The following is a 17911-nucleotide window of genomic DNA, read 5'->3' on the forward strand; positions in this document are numbered from 1 at the left end:
GTGCTCTTTTTTTTTTTAACTGAAGTATCAGGAACATTATAACATTATAGAGTATTTGATATTTAAGTGTGCACATATATTTTTATTACAAATAAAAAAAAATGGATATCAAATTTAGTATAGTATTCTAAGGTTAAAGTAGTGACAGCTGAAACAGTCTTTGTTACTCTCTAGGCATTAATATAAAAATTCAGAATAAATTAGTAAAACTAGGCCTTCAGAATTCTGAGGATTTTATTTTTCAAGTAACACCAAGCACAATTTGATGTTTCTTTAAAAGTGAATTTCCATGCTGTTGTTTTTGCCGAAATCTGGTGCATGTAACTTGATCATCAGAACATTGTAATTTATGAAAATAGTTAATTTTTAAATGGTAATTGGAATATTTTATGTCTCAGTGTCCTTCCACATCATTTCTTTTATCTCCTCTTAACCTCATTTTGCAGAAACTAGATTGACAAAAATCTTCATTTTCTAGAACAAATGTAGCTTTCATTTCTATCTGAAAACCTTGAGGCCTAAGATAGTTATGCTTTTTGTCTAAGGGTCTATATAATGAACCGGAGAAGGCAATGGCACCCCACTGCAGTACTCTTGCCTGGAAAATCTCATGGACGGAGGAGCCTGGTAGGCTGCAGTCCATGGGGTCGCTATGAGCCGGACACGACTAAGTGACTTCACTTTCACTTTTCACTTTCACGCATTGGAGAAGTAAATGGCAACCCATTCTAGTGTTCTTGCCTGGAGAATCCCAGGGACGGGGGAGCCTGGTGGGCTGCCGTCTGTGGGGTCGCACAGAGTCGGACACGACTGAAGCAACTTAGCAGCAGCAGCTGCAGCTCTTCTACTGGAATCCTAACTTTTCTGCAACTTTCTCTAACCAGCCATGCATCTCTGTTTCAGCCCCTCAAGATTCAGGTTGGGAACGTGATTGCTATACCTTGATCTGTTGTCTTTGACTTCTTTTTTCCCTGCCCCGCTTCTTTTTAATTTTTTTTATTTATTTATTCCCTCCCTCCGCCCCCCACCTTTGACTTTTGCCGTGAGTTGTAAAGTTCTGCTTCCCTCCTCTTTCAGGATTTCTTCAGAAGAGGGAGAGTATTTTGATACTAGGGAGCCCAGAGGACAAATAGCCACCTCGTACATTTAATGCAGTATTTGTTTTTTGTTTAACACCATTTTGTGCATAGTTGTTTCAATCTATAATTCCCTGATGACATATGATGTTGAACATCTTTTCATAGGATTACTTGCCATGGGTGTATCTTTTTTGGTGAGGTATCTGTTAAGGTCTTTTGCCCATTTTAAAATGAGATTGTGTGTTTTCTTACTTAGTTTTGAGTTTTTTTATATATTTTGAATAACAGTCCTTTATCATATGTGTCTTTTGCAAAATACACGTCTATAGCTTGTTTTCTCATTCTCTTGACACATTGTCTTTCACAGAGCAGTTTTTGATTTTAGTGAAGTCCAGCTTATCAGTTATTTCTTTCATAAATTATTCCTCTTATAACTAAAAAATCCATCACATGCCCTAGATTTATCTAGATTTTTTTCTCCTATGTTATTTTCTAGGAGTTTTATGTTTTACTTTGTGTCTGTGATCTGTTTTGAATTAACTCTCGTGAAGGTCTTTGTCTAGATTCATTTTTTATATGTTAATATCCATTTGTCCTAGCCCCATTTATTGAAAAAACTATCATTGCTCTGTTTTATTGCCTTTGCTCCTTTGTTTAAAGATTGGTTGATTACATTTTCATGAGCTTATTTCTAGCTCTCTATTCTGTTCCATTGATTTGTCTCTTCTTTTCTTAATACTATATTGTCTTGAATACTATTAACTTTATAAAAAGTCAGTGTTGGGTAGTGTCAGTCCTCCAAATTTGTTCTTTTACTTTGATATTAAGTTGGCTATTCTGAGTCTTTTTCCTCTCCATATAAACTTTAGAATCAGTTTATCTATATCCACAAAGTAACTTGCTAGAATTTTGATTAGGATTCATTTCAAGTTAAGTTTTACATATGGCATGAAGTAAGGATAATATGTGTTATTTATATCACGTATATTATATTTATATTATATTATTTATAATATTTATATTATTTATAAATATGTGTGATATATGATATATGTTATATATCACATGATATATAACATATATCATATATCACACATATTTATAAATAATATAAATATTATATATTTATATTTATATATAATTTATATATTTATATATTTATTTATATATTTATATATATATAATTTATATATTTATAAATAATATAATATTATATATCACATGATATATAACATATATCATATATCACATATATATTATATATGTGATATATATTTATATTATATATAAATATATGTGATATAAATATTATATTATTTATATAATATATAAATATAATATATTTATATTACATTTATAATATGTGTTATTTATAAATTATTTACTGTAATTTATATCATTACACAGTATATTTTATGCTATTCTTGGATATATTTCTATTTTATTCCATTGGTCTGTGTCTATTTTCCTTGTACTGCCACACTGTCTTGATTACTGTAGCTTTTACAGTAAGTTGTGAATTAAATGAAATTGAAGAATAATTAAGAGAAATTGACACAAGACTAAAAGGGAGAGTCCAGTGGGAGACATACTTTGAATGAAAAGGAATAGATTTTGGCACTAATAAAATAGAGAAGGCCTCGTAAAAGGTGCTGGATTACCCATCTGTTGGAAAAAGCAAGGCTTGCATGTCAGCTAAGGTGAAGCTTTTAGTTGTAATGCAGAACAAGGATAATGGCAGATCTGTACTCTGAGTTTCCTAAGTAGCATTGTGTCTTAAGATTTCCTTATCTTTTTTCCCCCCTGTGGCATTTAGGCTTAATCTTCTTTGACAGAAAGATAGTTGATGCTTTCTGGAGTTTAGCAGTTTTCCTGCTTGTGTGGTCTTTGATCTTTCCTAAGAGCTGGTAGGCTACAGTCCCAGCATGGGATTCTGTCTTAGGCAGTTCTCCACTGATGTTTTGGAAACCAAGCTCTGTGTGATCATTTAGACTGGAACACTCCCTCTCTCTCTCTTTTTTAAAAGACAGTTTATTTTATTGAAGTATAGTTGACTTAACAATGCTGTGTTAATTTCTGAAGTACAGTAAAGTGATTCAGTTATACATACATATACAATCTTTTTCATACTCTTTTCCCTTATGGTTTATCACAGGATATTGAATATAGTTTCCTGTGCTCTACAATAAGACATTGTTGTTTATCCATTCTCTATATATAATTGTTTGCTTCTGCTAATCCCAAACTTCTAATTCATCCCATCACCACCACCTCCCCCCTTGGCACCCACAGATCTGATCTCTATGTCTGTAAGTCTCTGTTTCATAGGTAAGTTCATTAGTGTCATATTTTGCTGCTGCTGCTAAGTCACTTCAGTCGTGTCCGACTCTGTGTGACCCCGTAGATGGCAGCCCACCAGGCTTCCCCATCCCTGGGATTCTCCAGGCAAGAACACTGGAGTGGGCTGCCACTTCCTTCTCCAATGCGTGAAAGTGAAAAGTGAAAGTGAAGTTGCTCAGTCATGTCTGACTCTTAGCGACCCCATGGACTGCAGCCTTCCAGGCTTCTCCTTCCATGAGATTTTCCAGGCAAGAGTACTGGAGTGGGGTGCCATTGCCTTCTCCAAGTGTCATATTTTAGATTCCATGTATAAGTGGTATCATATGGTATTTGTCTTTCTCTTTCTGACTTCACTTAGTGTGACAATCTCAAACTCCATCCTTGTTGCTGCATATGGCATTATTTCATTCTTTTTATGGCTGAGTAATATTTCACTGTATGTATTGAACCACATCTTTACCCATCATCTGTTGATGGACATTTAGGGTATTTCCCTGTCTTTGGTATTGTAAATAGTGCTGCTATGAGGATATGAGTGCATGTATCTTTTTTAAAAATTAATTTTTATTGGAGTATAGTCGCCTTACAATGTTGTGTTAATTTCTGTTGTATAGCAAAATAAACCAGCTCTTGCATGTATCTTTTGAATTATAGTTCTTCAAATATATGCCGAGGAGTAGAATTGCAGGATCATATGGCAACTCTGTTTTTAGATTTTTAAGGAACCCCCACACTGTTCTCCATAGTGACTACACCTGTTTACACTCCCACCAACAATGTAGAAGAGTTCCTGTTTCTCTGCACTTCTCCAGCATTTGTTGTTTGTAGACTTTTTAGTGAGGGCCATTCTGATACTTTATTTTAGTTCTGATTTACATTCCTTTCTAATAATTAGTGATGTTGAGCATCTTTTCATGTGCTTGTTGGCCATCTCATTGTCTCCTTTGGAGAAATCTCTCTTTAGAAAGTCTTCTGCCCATTTTTTGATTGTGGTATTTGTTTTTTGTTATTGAGTTGTATGAACTCTGTATATTTTGGTAATTAAACCCTGTTGGTCATAAAATTGCAAGTATTTTCTCGCATTCTGTAGGGTGTCTTTTTGTTTATGATTTCTTTTGCTGTACAAAAGCTAATAAGTTTGATTGCATCCCATTTGTTTATTTTTTGCTTTTACTTCTGTTGCCTTAGGAGACTGACCTAAGAAAACATTGGTATGATTCATGTCAGAGAATGTTTTGCCTGTGTTCTCTTCTAGGAGTTTTATGGTATCAAACTTATATTTAAGTCTTTAAACTACTTTGAGTTTATTTTTGTGTAGAGTGAGGCAGTGTTCTAATGTCATTGATTTACATGCAGCTGTCCAAATTTCCCAACACCAGTTGCCAAAGAAACTCTTTTCTCCATTGTATATTCTTGTCTCCTTTGCCTGTAGGTATGTGGGTTTATTTTCTGGGCTCTCTATTCCACTTATCCACACGTCTGTTTTTGTGGCAATACCACACCGTTTTGATTGTAGCTTTGTAGTATTGTCTGAAGTCTGGGAGGATTATGCCTCCTACATTGTTCTTTTTCTCAGAATTGCTTTGGCAATTCTTCGTCTTTTATAATTCCATATAAATTTTAGGATTATTTGTTCTAGTTCTGTGGAAAAAGCCATGGGTAATTTGATAGGGATTCCATTAAACCTGAAGATTGCTTTAAGGTAGTATGGCCATATTAACAATATTGATTCTTCCAATCCAAGAGCATAAGGTATCTTTCCATTTCTGTAAATCATCTTCAGTTTCCTTTGTAAGTGTTTTATACTTCTCTACCTATAAGCCTTTCCTCTCCTTGGTGAAGTTTACTCTTTTTTTTTTTTTTTTTTTTTACTTTTTACCTATACAATATTGTATTGGTTTTGCCATATATCAACATGAATCCGCCACAGGTATGCACGTGTTCCCCATCCTGAACCCTCCTCCCTCCTCCGTCCCTGTACCATCCCTCTGGGTCATCCCAGTGCACCAGCCCTAAGCATCCAGTATCTTAAGTTTTGTTTTTAAAAAATATTTATTTATTTGGCTGCACTGGGTCTTAGTTTTGGCATATGAACTCTTAATTGCAGCGTATGGGATCTAGTTCATTGACCAGGGATCAAAGCTGGCCCCCTGGCCCCCCTGCATTGGGAGCATGGAGTCTTTAGCCACTGGACCACCAGGGAAGTACCTTAAGTATTTTTTTTTTTTTTGGATGCGATTTTAAAAGGGATTGTGTTTTTACTTTCCCTGTCTGATATTTCATTGTTAGTGAAAAGAAATGCAGCCAGTTTCTGTATGTTAATCTTCTATCCTTGGTTTTTGTGTTGAGCCTTAAGGGTTTTTGATATATAGTATCATGTTATCTGCATATAATGACAGTTTTACCTCTTCTCTTCTAGTTTGGATAGCTTTTATTTGAACAGGAATTCTTTTGATATCTGCTTATTCCCAGAAAAAAGTTACTTTTCACTCTTGTTTAAAACTTGTCCCAGATTTAGCCTATTAGCTCTTATTTTGGCATGAATGGAATGGAGGAGTTCCTATGATGGGTTTTAAATAAAGAATATGAATAATTGAAATCTTAGAAAGTTCATCTGACATGAATTTGGGTGCCTGCCGTAGGAATAATTTAGTTCTCTTGACCTCTTTGTCAGAGGCTGTAAGAGATGTCTTCTTGGCCTTGCCCCGTCCCCACTGGCTGGGGTGCTCTAGGTGCTGCGAGGAGACACTCTGCACCCCTGCGAACATGGCACTCCGAGGGGTGCCTGAGCGTGCGGGCCACAGTCGGCACCGAACGCGCCCTGCTCGCCGTGGCCCTGGGGACTTCGAGCAGGCGCTGCGCACCGGTCCCACTCAGCTGTTGGGTCTGGAAATTCACAGAATAATAACACGAATGGGTAACAACAGAAAACGGTGTTGTAACAGTGGGAATCAGCAATTTTGCACAGGAGGCTTTGGGAGATGTTTACTGTAGTCTGCCTGAAGTTGGGACAAAATTGACAAACAAGAAGAGTTTGGTGCTTTGGAAAGTGTGAAAGCTGCTAGTGAACTCTATTCTCCTCTATCAGGAGAAGTAACTGAAGTTAATAAAGCTCTAGCAGAAAATCCAGGACTTGTCAACAAATCTTGTTATCAAGATAGTTGGCTGATGAAGATGACATTCAGTAACCCATCAGAACTAGATGAACTAATGAGTGAAGAAGCATATAAGAAATACATAAAATCTATTGAGGAGTGAAAATGGAACCCCTAAATAAACTAGTTTGAAACAAAACAAAAAGATGTTTTCTTGGAGTATAAGATTAGATTGGATGACTTTTAAGGACCCTTCTGGCATTCAAGTTTTGATTAGAAGTCTCAGCTTTTTTTCTCTAATGACTTAGACTTAAAAATCTAGTCCTAACTCTAATCTTGGCACATACTAATTTACTAAAGAAATGCTGGTTAAATAAATTAATTTGCAGGAATTCTTCATGGTGTCCTCTTTTTTTCTCTTGCAGTTAAAAGAGCCAAATTCCAGGGTTCACCAGGTAAGGCCAGCCTTTAATTCTTACGTACTTCTCCCCATACTTGCTATGATTTAAAAACATTCTTTCAAAAAAACGTAAATGTCATTTGATTCATTGGTTAAATTAGTTAAACGCACTAAGTTCATTAAATTAATTAAAAAGTCAGTATGGAAAGATGTTGGTCAAGGGGGTGCAAAGTTATACCAAATGAATAATTTCTGAAAATCTGATGTACAATAATGTGTCTGTGTTTAACAAATATTATATACTTCAAATTGCTAAGAGGGTAGATCTCAAGTGTTCTCAACTCTCACACAAACAGAGGAAATGGTAATTATAAGGTGGTGAGGAATGTGAATATTCTTGATTATGGTGATTATTTCACTTTGTATACATATACAAAATCATTAGATTGTACACCTTAAATATATACAATTTTAAATTGCCAGTTATACCTCAAAAAGTTGAAGAAAAAAAACTATGCTTTTATAAAACATCAAAGAAATCTCTATCAATCTAGTGAAAAGTTAGTCTCCTTACATATTGGCCAACTTAGTTCTACTTCTCAGAAGTAACTGTTTTGAGGTTTTTATACACCTTTTCAGACTTTTTCTGTGTATGTGCATGTATACACTAATGAACCAGCTACACATGTAGCTTTTTTTCCAACAACACATCATAAAAGTTTTTTCTTGTGTACATGTGTGTATATATACATCTGCTTTTTTTCCAACAACACATCATAAAAGTTTTTTCTTGTGTATGTGTGTGTATACATATATCTGGTTCTTTCTTTCAAAATGTTGTACACAGACTGTTATATTTAAAACGGATAACCAACAAGAAACTATTGTAAAAAAAAAAGTATACAGAATGTTGTTGTACCCTAGGTCCCTGATTGAATATTCAGGTCATTTCAATTTTTTTGCCATAAGCAATACATCTTCTTAATGCATTTATTATTGCCTGCTTTTGAAAATGTATCTGTATGCTGGAATCCAAAAGTAGAGAATTGCTGGGCCAAAAGTATGTATTTTAAACAAATTTAGTAGCTGCTGCCAAAGTGTGCCTCTGAAAGGTTTGCTAGCTTTTAATCAGGCCAAAAGTATATGAGTGTTTATTTTCCCAAATCCTTACCAACATTAAATAGCATGAAATTTTTTAATCTTTGCTCATGTGAAGGTGAAAAGGGTATCTCCTTATTTTAATACACATTTTCTTAACTGAATATCAAGTTAGTTACAAAGACTTACTCTGATTACTGCTGGGGCCAGAAGGAGAGTACTGTGGATTATGGGGGAAAAGAACATACTGGGAACCCAAGAAAAATCTGAAAGACCAAACCTGGATGCAACAGAAACTAAAGGAGTTTCTGAGCCTACTGCTCTCTCCAGTGGCTGCAGGTTAGGACTTCTGTTTCTGAAAAGCTTTTTTGCTCTCCTTTCTCTTCAAGCAGGTTTTTTATGCTTACCTGCCTTGCATATACCCCATAATAGCTACTCCAATGGAATTTATGTGCCTCTCCTTTGAGCTTCTTCAATCATTTGTCACTATTTCTCTGTTTTCTCTATTGAAAATATTTTGCGAGGGAATCATATTGGTCTCAGCTTCTGGTTAGCTCATTAATTGACTGGCTGCTTTTGGGTGGCATCTCCTTTTGGTCTGGCCAGCTATATGGTTGAATATGGGGAATGGAGTACAAAATCCTATGCTAGAAAACAGCTCATTGGTATACTGCATTGCTACTACCAAATATGGATGGGAATTCCCTCACGTGGGTGGGCTTGTATCCTCATATACCTTTGATATAACTGTAGTTATAATTATGGGTATAAAACACCATAGTTTTTTATGATGCTTAAGAGAAAGATTTGCCTTCTAATAGAAGTACATGACAGTGCCCATTTTCTTACACCTCTAACATTGATAGTTGCTTTAAGTGATCTTTGACAATTTGGTGAGTCAAAAATGATAGTCTTTTTTTTTTTTCATTTTATAAAGTTATTATTAACTTATTACATAGAAAAGTGAACTCTCAATTCGGTGTCTCTAATCATGGCTGATACAAAGGAAGTAACAAAATGTGCTGTGTTAGGTCAGATTTCTGAGTTTTGAGATCCAGGCCACCTACCTTTGTTTGGTACTCAATTTATACTCTCAGGTTAGAGAATTTCATTTTCTCTAATCTGTAATAATATTTCTTTTTATGTAAGTTGTGCTCTAGGCCAAGGTGAATAGATTGAGCTTGAAATCCATTTCCTTTATGAGGTTTTTCCTCTGTGTTTGTCACTGTAAACAACTAGAGGTAACTGTTTCCTCTTCTGCCTTCTTTTAGCACTTTTTCTCTGTGGTACTTACTTCTTTATATGTTAATTTGCATAATGTCTGTTCTGTAAGATCAATTAGATTATTATTTTTTCAAACTTCAAGTGGGCTATAAAGTCAACCTATGTGGTTATGATTAATATTTTAATTTAATTAGAATAGAAAATACCAAGGTATCACATCTTGCATTTCATAAAGCTTTCGTTTTTGTTTATATGTGTGTGCATGTGTATCTGTTGGAAAAGGATAAAGTAGAGTCCTTAAATTTGAAAAACACTATTATAGCTTATGCTTTTGAGAATAGTATGTGTTTTATAATTTTTTTGTACCTCTGTGTTTAAAATGATACTATATTGTAGAATATATAATTTCAGTTTTTCCTTACATGTAATACTATAATTTGGACATTATTTAATTCCAAGGACTTTGTGAGATTGGATAACCATCTGAGCACTAAGTATTATATCTTTGTTTTGCCTTTTTTTCAAAGACAAATTTAACACATATGTGACCCTGAAAGTGCAAAATGTGAAGAGTACAACTGTAGCAGTTCGTGGCGATCAACCTTCCTGGGAACAAGATTTTATGTTGTAAGTACTTTGCAGTAGCAGCATGCCTACAATATTTGATAATATTTCCAAGTTAATCACATTGGATTAAACAAGTAGAGGCTAAAGATTTTGTGTATATATAAGATTTATAAAACATATTAAATATTCAAAAACATTTTAATAGCATGTTAAGTATTCTTTTTTTTATTTATTTATTTTTTCATTTAATTTTAGATTTTTTTTTCTAATTTTATTTTATTTTTAAACTTTACATAATTGTATTAGTTTTGCCAAATATCAAAGTGAATCCGCCACAGGTATACATGTGTTCCCTATCCTGAACCAGTGAGGTATGTAGTAGGTACACACACCTACTACAGTAAAGTGATCTGCAGTTTTGTTCCCTCCCAGATTTATAATATATTTTCAGAAATGAATTATGAATTCGAGTAAACTCTCAGTTTATGTGGGTGAAAATATACCTAGTCAGATCTACCTACTAGTCAGAATTAGCTGCAGTACAACATACTTAGTATGATATTAAACCTAACTTAATGTTTTTTCAGTTCTCAGAAGACTCCTTGAAGGAATGTGGTTATGCATGTGAGGCCTGTGTTTGCATTTCTAAGTCACCTGCTTTTTTAAAATACTCTATTTAAACTGCTGTCTTTATTTTTTTTTTAATTTATTTTTTAATTGGAGGAAAATTGCTTTACAATCTTTTGTTGGTTCTGGCTGTACAATAACACAAATCAGCCATAATACACACATATCTCCTCCATTTGGAGCCTCCCCGCTTAAGTCACCTGCTTTTGAAGATAAGGACATGTGCTTTTAATCCTTTTTGTTTTACGGAGTAAAATATTTTACCTTCATCTAATTAATAATAAAAATGAGTAAATGTTAGTTGAATTGCTTGCATATGACACAGAATTTAGTATATTATGATTGTGACTTTAAAAACTTGCTATTTCCTTTTTTCCTCTTAAATTTAAGCAATTTTTTTTTCTGATCTAGGAAAGGAAAGTAAAATATAGGCTATCATTTCTGAAAGACTGAGCCAATCACTTAGCTTCTCTGAGTGTCAATTTCCTTATCTATAAAGGTCTACTCTCTCACAAGGTTATACTTATTTTGGGGGAAGGTGGGCACAAGTTGGTCAAAAAGAAAATATATTAAAATTTCTGTGAAATTTGTGATTGAAGTGAAATTGTGAGTTTTACAGTGCATCTGAGACATAGGATGACTCTCTTTATGGGGGAATATTCTAATCCTCTAGGCTTTTAATATGTTGCTGCTTATAGTACCACTTAGGAAACTTTATTATAGTACTTAAAGGTTAAGATTATGAGGGTTTGGGCTAAGACACTAACAGAAGGATAGATGGAAGATATTAAGGAGGTAGAACCAAGACTTGTCTTGGATGACTGGATAAGTGGCGTGGTACTCAATAGGACAGGACATACTGTATCAGTTACTAACAAGCTTATATTTGAAGTTCTTACAGGACAGGTAGGAAGAACATTACAAAAGATAGAAACTTGAACCTGCTACTCATGGAGGAAGCCTAGGTTGGAGAAATATTTTGGTTAGTTGAAGCCATAGGCGTAGATGAGAAAGCTTAGGGAGAATGTGTAGGGTGAGAAAAGGGCCTAGAGTAGGGCCTGGAGAGCACCAGTATTTAAAGAGGGGACAAAGGGGACTAAGAAGGAGAGAACAGAGAAGAGGAAGGAGAAACAAGATAGTGGTGTCCTGAAAGCTGAAGAACTGGGGCTTCCAGAAAAGCTAGTAGTGTCAGATTTCTTACTGGTTGCCTCTCTCTCAAGATTATAAATCTCATTTATTCCCTCTCTGTTGTATTGACATCAGAGTGAGATCATGTGTTTCTTTCTTCACTCATGCAAAGTCAGCTATAAACAGTGTTTTCAAGTCTCTTCCTTGTTTGCCATACCACAGTTCTGGCTGTGGTATATAAACCTAGCAATCCTTCTTTCTTTTGACTTCCCTATGGCTGTCGTAATCACTAAAATTATAACTGTTCCCAGCATGTGAAACATAACAATCATCTGCAGTCTCTCATCAGCATAGTAGCATTATTCTTGTTTATTTTCCGATTTCCCATAGCACTTCCTCTTTCAGCCCTACTGTGATACGTGTGACTTTTTCTTCTGTCTCCCACCTTGAGATACTGTGTGAATTTTCTCCCCTCTCCTTTACATGGGTTTTATTAGCTATGTTACCCACCTTTCTGCGCCTATTCCTTACTCCTCCTATCCTGCTCTTCTGTCACTGGCAACTCCATTGCTGGTCACTTGTCTCCCTTTCTCCTTTTCTTTTTTTCTCCCTGATATATGATAGTATCTAATGTTCATTTTGGTGTTTTTCATTTATCTTTAGTATTTATCTTATTTCCAGGAGTAGACTGTTCATTCCTTAAGGGCAAGGAGGGCATCTTCACTTATTATGAATTTGCCTAGCCCAGGATCCTGTATACATATATGTACATACACTGTCAATTGAGTATTGTAGAGAGAAGAAGCTTCCCCACAGCACTGGGGATGAGGCAAAACAGAGCTCTCAGACTTCTCTTAGTTGAGCCATCTGAGCAGATGTAGATAAGAGGCTTCTTATAGAAGATATCTTTGTTTGGGCCTTATTCCCCAGAGTTCCCTGAAGAATAGATTTTCTTTTTCATCTGCTCCAAGTCAAGCTGTAAAGACCTCTGGCTATTTTTTTTTTTAGCTGTTGGCTTGAGATGGGGTTTCCCTGGTGGCTCAGATGGTAAAGAATCTGCCTGCGATGCAGGAGACACGGGTTCGATCCCTGGATCAGGAAGATCCCCTGGAGAAGGGAATGGCTAACCACTCCAATATTCTTGCCTGGGAAATCCCATGGACAGGAGAGCCTAGTGGGCTATAGTCCATGGGGTAGCAAAAAGTCAGACACAACTGAGTGACTGACACCAACTTTTCACACACTTGAGATGCTATTTAGGACTTTCTTTGAGGATATTATATATATCCCTAAGTAATTTTTCTTTTTTATATTCAAAAGATTTGGGATTGTTACATTTATTTTCCAAGGCTGATCAGTTAATTAGGCTGAATGAAATGGTGTGCAAAAGCTACCTTTCCCCAGGGTGAATGCCCTAACATAGTAACTGGGTATAGTCACCTACTTTATGGTTTTGAATAGCTCTCCAGATAGCTTGGAAGTTTCTCGAGAGAGGAACTGGGTCCTGTATTGTGTGTCTTTCCCAAAGTACCAATCCATATGTATTGTATATGCTCAGGGAAATTACATTAAATGAAAAAATTGAACTCAGTTCTTTTCTATTCTGTTGTATTTACATAAAAGGGGCAAATTTTCTCTGCTTTACTTGTCTTCAACATGCTTGATATGAATTTTACAGCTATAATGCCACATCCCAAACTAGTGAATCTAAGAATATGTATCTTAATACTACAACAGGGAAGCCAAGCTCTCTCTCAAGCACAGACTCAAAACTTCATGTGATTAATAGCTGTTGTTTTTCTAAGAATTCCATTGTGCTTTTCCTGCTGGAATTGGCCTTTTCTTATCTTTCTTACATTTCCCCGCAAGTAAATTTGTGCTTCCATAGGAGCTTTCTAGAGAATGTTTTTTAGCGTTAACATAAGGGTTTGCTTGTTTCATCCTAAGTCCATAATTATTTTTGAGTTAGCCCTTCCTAACTGATATTCTTCCATATATGACGCTTGCTTCTGCTTAGTTGTTGTCTGGCTCTTTCTAGTTTCTTTTCAAATATTTTTTCCTAGTTATTATTATAGGAAAATCATTGTGTTTATTATTATCTTGTGATCATTTCATTTATAAGTAACAGTGCCTGCTTTAACTGATAATGACTACTGAGTTCTGCAGGGACTGAGTGGTGTGAACTAGCACACTCTAGCGTCCCTCACTTGCCTCACCCCATGTTCCCAACAAGATTAGATGTTCTCAGGGGCCCTTTTACTTTTTCTTCGACTCCCGTTCATATATCTGGTAAAGAAGCCTCGCTTTTTCCTCAAAGATTCCTGTCAGTTCAGTTCAGTTCAGTCGCTCAGTCGTATCCGACTCTTTGCGACCCCATGGACTGCAGCAAGCCAGGCCTCCCTGTCCATCACCAACTCCCGGAGTTTACTCAAATTCATATCCATTGAGTCGGTGATGCAATCCAACCATCTCATCCTCTGTCGTCCCCTTCTCCCACCTTCAATCTTTCTCAGCATCAGGGTCTTTTCCAATGAGTCATTTCTTCATATCAGGTGGCCAAAGTATTGGAGTTTCAGCTTCAGCATCAGTCCTTCCAATGAATATTCAGGACTGATTTCCTTTAGGAGGGACTGGTTGGATCTCCTTGCAGCCCAAAGAACTCTCAAGAGTCTTTTCCATCGTTACAGTTCAAGAGGATCAATTCTTCAGCGCTCAGCTTTCTTTATAGTCCAACTCTCACATCCATACATGACTACTGGAAAAACCATAGCTTTGCCTAGACGGACCTTTTTTGGCAAAGTAATGTCTCTGCTTTTTAATATGCTGTCAAGGTTGGTCATAAATTTTCTACCAAGGAGTAAGCGTCTTTTAATTTCATGGCCGCAGTCACCATCTGCAGTGATTTTGGAGCCCCCAAAAATAAAGTCTGTCACTGTTTCCATTGTTTCCCCATCTATGTGCCATGAAGTGATGGGACCAGAGGCCATGATCTTAGTTTTCTGAATGTTGAGTTTTAAGCAAACTTTTCCACTCTCCTCTTTCACTTTCATCACGAGGCTCTTTAGTTTTTCTTCTCTTTCAGCCATAAGAATGGTGTCATCTGCATATCTGAGGTTATTGATATTTCCCCCAGCAATCTTGATTCCAGCTTATGCTTCATCCAGCCCAGCATTTCTCATGATGTACTCTGCATATAAGTTAAATAAGCAGGGTGACAATATGCCACCTTGATGTACTCCTTTCCCTATTTGGAAGCAGTCTGTTGTTCCATGTCCAGTTCTAACTGTGGCTTCCTGACTGTCATACAAATTTCTCAAGAGGCAGGTCAAGTGGTCTGGTATTCCCATCTCTTGAAGAATTTCCCTCAGTTTGTTGTGATCCACACAGTCAAAGGCTTTGGCATGGTCAATAAAGCAGAAACAGATGTTTTTCTGGAACTCTCTTGCTTTTTCAATGATCCAGCGGATGCTGGCAATTTGATCTCTGGTTCCTCTGCCTTTTCTAAATCCAGCTTGGACATCTGGAAGTTCATGGTTCACATGCTGTTGAAGCCTGGCTTGGAGAATTTTGAGTATTACTTTACTAGCATGTGAGATGAGTGCAATTGTGCGGTAGTTTGAGCATTCTTTGGCATTGCCTTTCTTTGGGATTGGAATGAAAACTGACCTTTTCCAGTCCTGTGGCCACTGCTGAGTTTTCCAAATTTGCTGACATATTGAGTGCAGCACTTTCACAGCATTATCTTTTAGGATTTGAAATAGCTCAACTGGAATGCCATCATGTCCACTAGCTTTGTTTGTAGTGATGCTTCCTCAGGCCCACTTGACTTTGCATTCCAGGATGTCTGGCCCTAGGTGAGTGATCACACCATCGTGATTATCTGGGTCGTGAAGATCTATTTTGTATTTTTTGTTCTTCTGTGTATTCTTGACCCCTCTTCTTAATATCTTCTGCTTCTGTTAGGTCCCTACCATTTCTGTCCTTTATTGTGCCCATCTTTGCATGAAATGTTCTGTTGGTATCTCTGATTTTCTTGAAGAGATCTCTGGTCTTTCCCATTCTATTGTTTTCCTCTATTTCTTTGCACTGATTGCTGAGGAAAGGCTTTCTTATCTCTCCTTGCTATTCTTTGGAGCTCTGTGTTCAAATGGGTATTTGCTTTTTGCTTCTCTTCTTTTCACGGCTATTTGTAGGGCCTCCTCAGACAGCCATTTTGCTTTTTTGCATTTCTTTTTCTTGGGGATGGTCTTGATCCCTGTCTCTTGTACAATGTCACGAACCTCCATCCGTAGTTCATCAGGCACTCTGTCTATCAGATCTAATCCCTTGAATCTATTTCTCACTTCTACTGTATAATCGTAAGGGATTTGATTTAGGTCATACCTGAATGGTCTAGTGGTTTTCCCTACTTTCTTCAATTTAAGTCTGAGTTTGGCAATAAAAAGTTCATGATCTGAGCCACAGTCAGCTCCCGGTCTTGTTTTTGCTGACTTTATAGAGCTTCTCCATCTTTGGTTGCAAAGAATATAATCAATCTGATTTCGATATTGACCATCTGGTGATCTCCATGTGTAGAGTCTTCTCTTGTGTTGTTGAAAGAGGGTGTTTGCTGTGACCAGTGTGTACTCTTGGCAAAACTCTGTTAGCCTTTGCCCTGCTTCATTCTGTACTCCAAGGCCAAATTTGCCTGTTACTCCAGCTGTTTCTTGACTTCTTACTTTTGCATTCCAGTCCCCTATAATGAAAAGGACATCTTTTTTGGGTGTTAGTTCTAGAAGGTCTTGTAGGTCTTCATAGAACCATTCAACTTCAGCTTCTTCAGAATTACTGGTCAGGTCACAGACTTGGATTACTGTGATATTGAATGGTTTTCCTTGGAAACAAACAGAGATCATTCTGTTATTTTTGAGATTACATCCAAGTCCTGCATTTCAGACTTTTTTGTTGACTATGATGGCCACTCCATTTCTTCTAAGGGATTCTTGCCCACAGTAGTAGATATAATGGTCATGAGTTAAATTCACCTATTCCAGTCCATTTTAGTTTGCTGATTCCTAAAGTGTTGATGTTCATTCTTGACACTTCCTGTTTGACCACTTCCAATTTGCCTTGTTCATGGACCTAACATTCTAGGTTCCTTATTGTAAAGAGCAATATCCAGGTTCATCGGGCTTTGCTTCTATCACCAGTCACATCCACAACTGGGTGTGGTTTTTGGTTTGGATCCATCTCTTCATTCTTTCTGGAGTTATTTCTTTACTGATCTCCAGTAGCATATTGGGCACCTACCAACTGGGCGAGTCCATCTTTCAGTGTCCAGTCTTTTACCTTTTCATACTGTTCATGAGGTTCTCAAGGCAAGAATACTGAAGTGGTTTGCCATTCCCTTCTCCAGTGGACCACATTTTGTCCACAGGTATAACTTGGGGGCAGTGCTAGTATTATAGTAAAACATATGAAATTATTGCTTAAGTTCAGAGACTGTATGCAGACACTGCTGGCAGTAATGCTCTCATTCTTCTTGTGAAACTGTGTTAGTCTACCCATGATTGTAGCTCCAAGGGAGAAGAGACAGATTGACAGAGGAAACTTTCTGTGCATACCTACGTATGTGTCCAGGGACATAGAGAGTGGTTGAAACATCTGGGACATTTTGATTTTTTCCTGATGAGGTTTAGCAAAACAGATATCGCTAATTCTTTTATATTACCTGGTTTTCTAAAAAAGGGCTTTCTCCTTTCCTTTAGTGAGATTAGTCGCCTGGACCTGGGTCTCAGTGTGGAAGTATGGAACAAAGGACTGATCTGGGACACCATGGTGGGGACTGTGTGGATTGCACTGAAGACGATTCGTCAGTCGGATGAGGTCAGTCAGTGCATTGCCCCTTTGGAGGTATGGCTCTAGCCCTTGCTTCTCCTCACCCTAGCTCCATTCAGCTAATGTTCATCCATATATTTCAGATTTTTCTGTCCCGTTTCTAACCAGAGGACATAATACCTGCTAATTCCTAATGTCACCCAGAGGTACAGGAGATTTTATTTAAGTCTGGCCTTCCCTCTGCCCTGTGACTGAACTCAGGGATGCCAGAGTACCTTTTTAGCCTTGTCAGGTAGTTCGCCCCTCTGTGTACTCCGTGCATGGTGGTGGGGATATGTGTGGGATCGGCAGGGTGAAGGAGGGGAGTGCAAGGGAAGGGGAAAAGGAGAGAGAGAGTGTGTGTGTGTTTATGTGAGAGTGAGAGAGCGAGAGATTGGTCAAATCTAGGAAAACTGTGGCTTCTGAATTTCCTCGAAGACACTGTTCTGAGAAGAGTCCCATCAAACTTTGTTAGCCAGCTCTTTGAGTCACCAATC

General features: G+C 37.0%; 1 protein-coding gene across 3 annotated transcripts in view; it reads left to right on the forward strand.

The window, feature by feature from the left end:
• UNC13B (unc-13 homolog B) overlaps positions 1-17911 on the forward strand; it is a 225191-nt gene that overhangs the window by 49414 nt on the left and 157866 nt on the right. For all 3 annotated transcript variants that reach the window (XM_086415676.1, XM_086415675.1, XM_086415674.1), the window contains 3 exons: positions 6940-6969; positions 9764-9863; positions 17306-17423. In XM_086415676.1, coding sequence (XP_086271802.1) covers positions 9859-9863; positions 17306-17423 — 123 coding nt within the window. In that variant the 5' untranslated portion in view covers positions 6940-6969; positions 9764-9858. The remainder of the gene's footprint in view (positions 1-6939; positions 6970-9763; positions 9864-17305; positions 17424-17911) is intronic.

Source organism: Bos grunniens, chromosome 8 (genome assembly GCF_055505025.1).
Source record: "Bos grunniens cultivar Pamir isolate PY7600 chromosome 8, Bosgru_T2T1.0, whole genome shotgun sequence".
Lineage (NCBI taxonomy): Eukaryota > Metazoa > Chordata > Mammalia > Artiodactyla > Bovidae > Bos > Bos grunniens.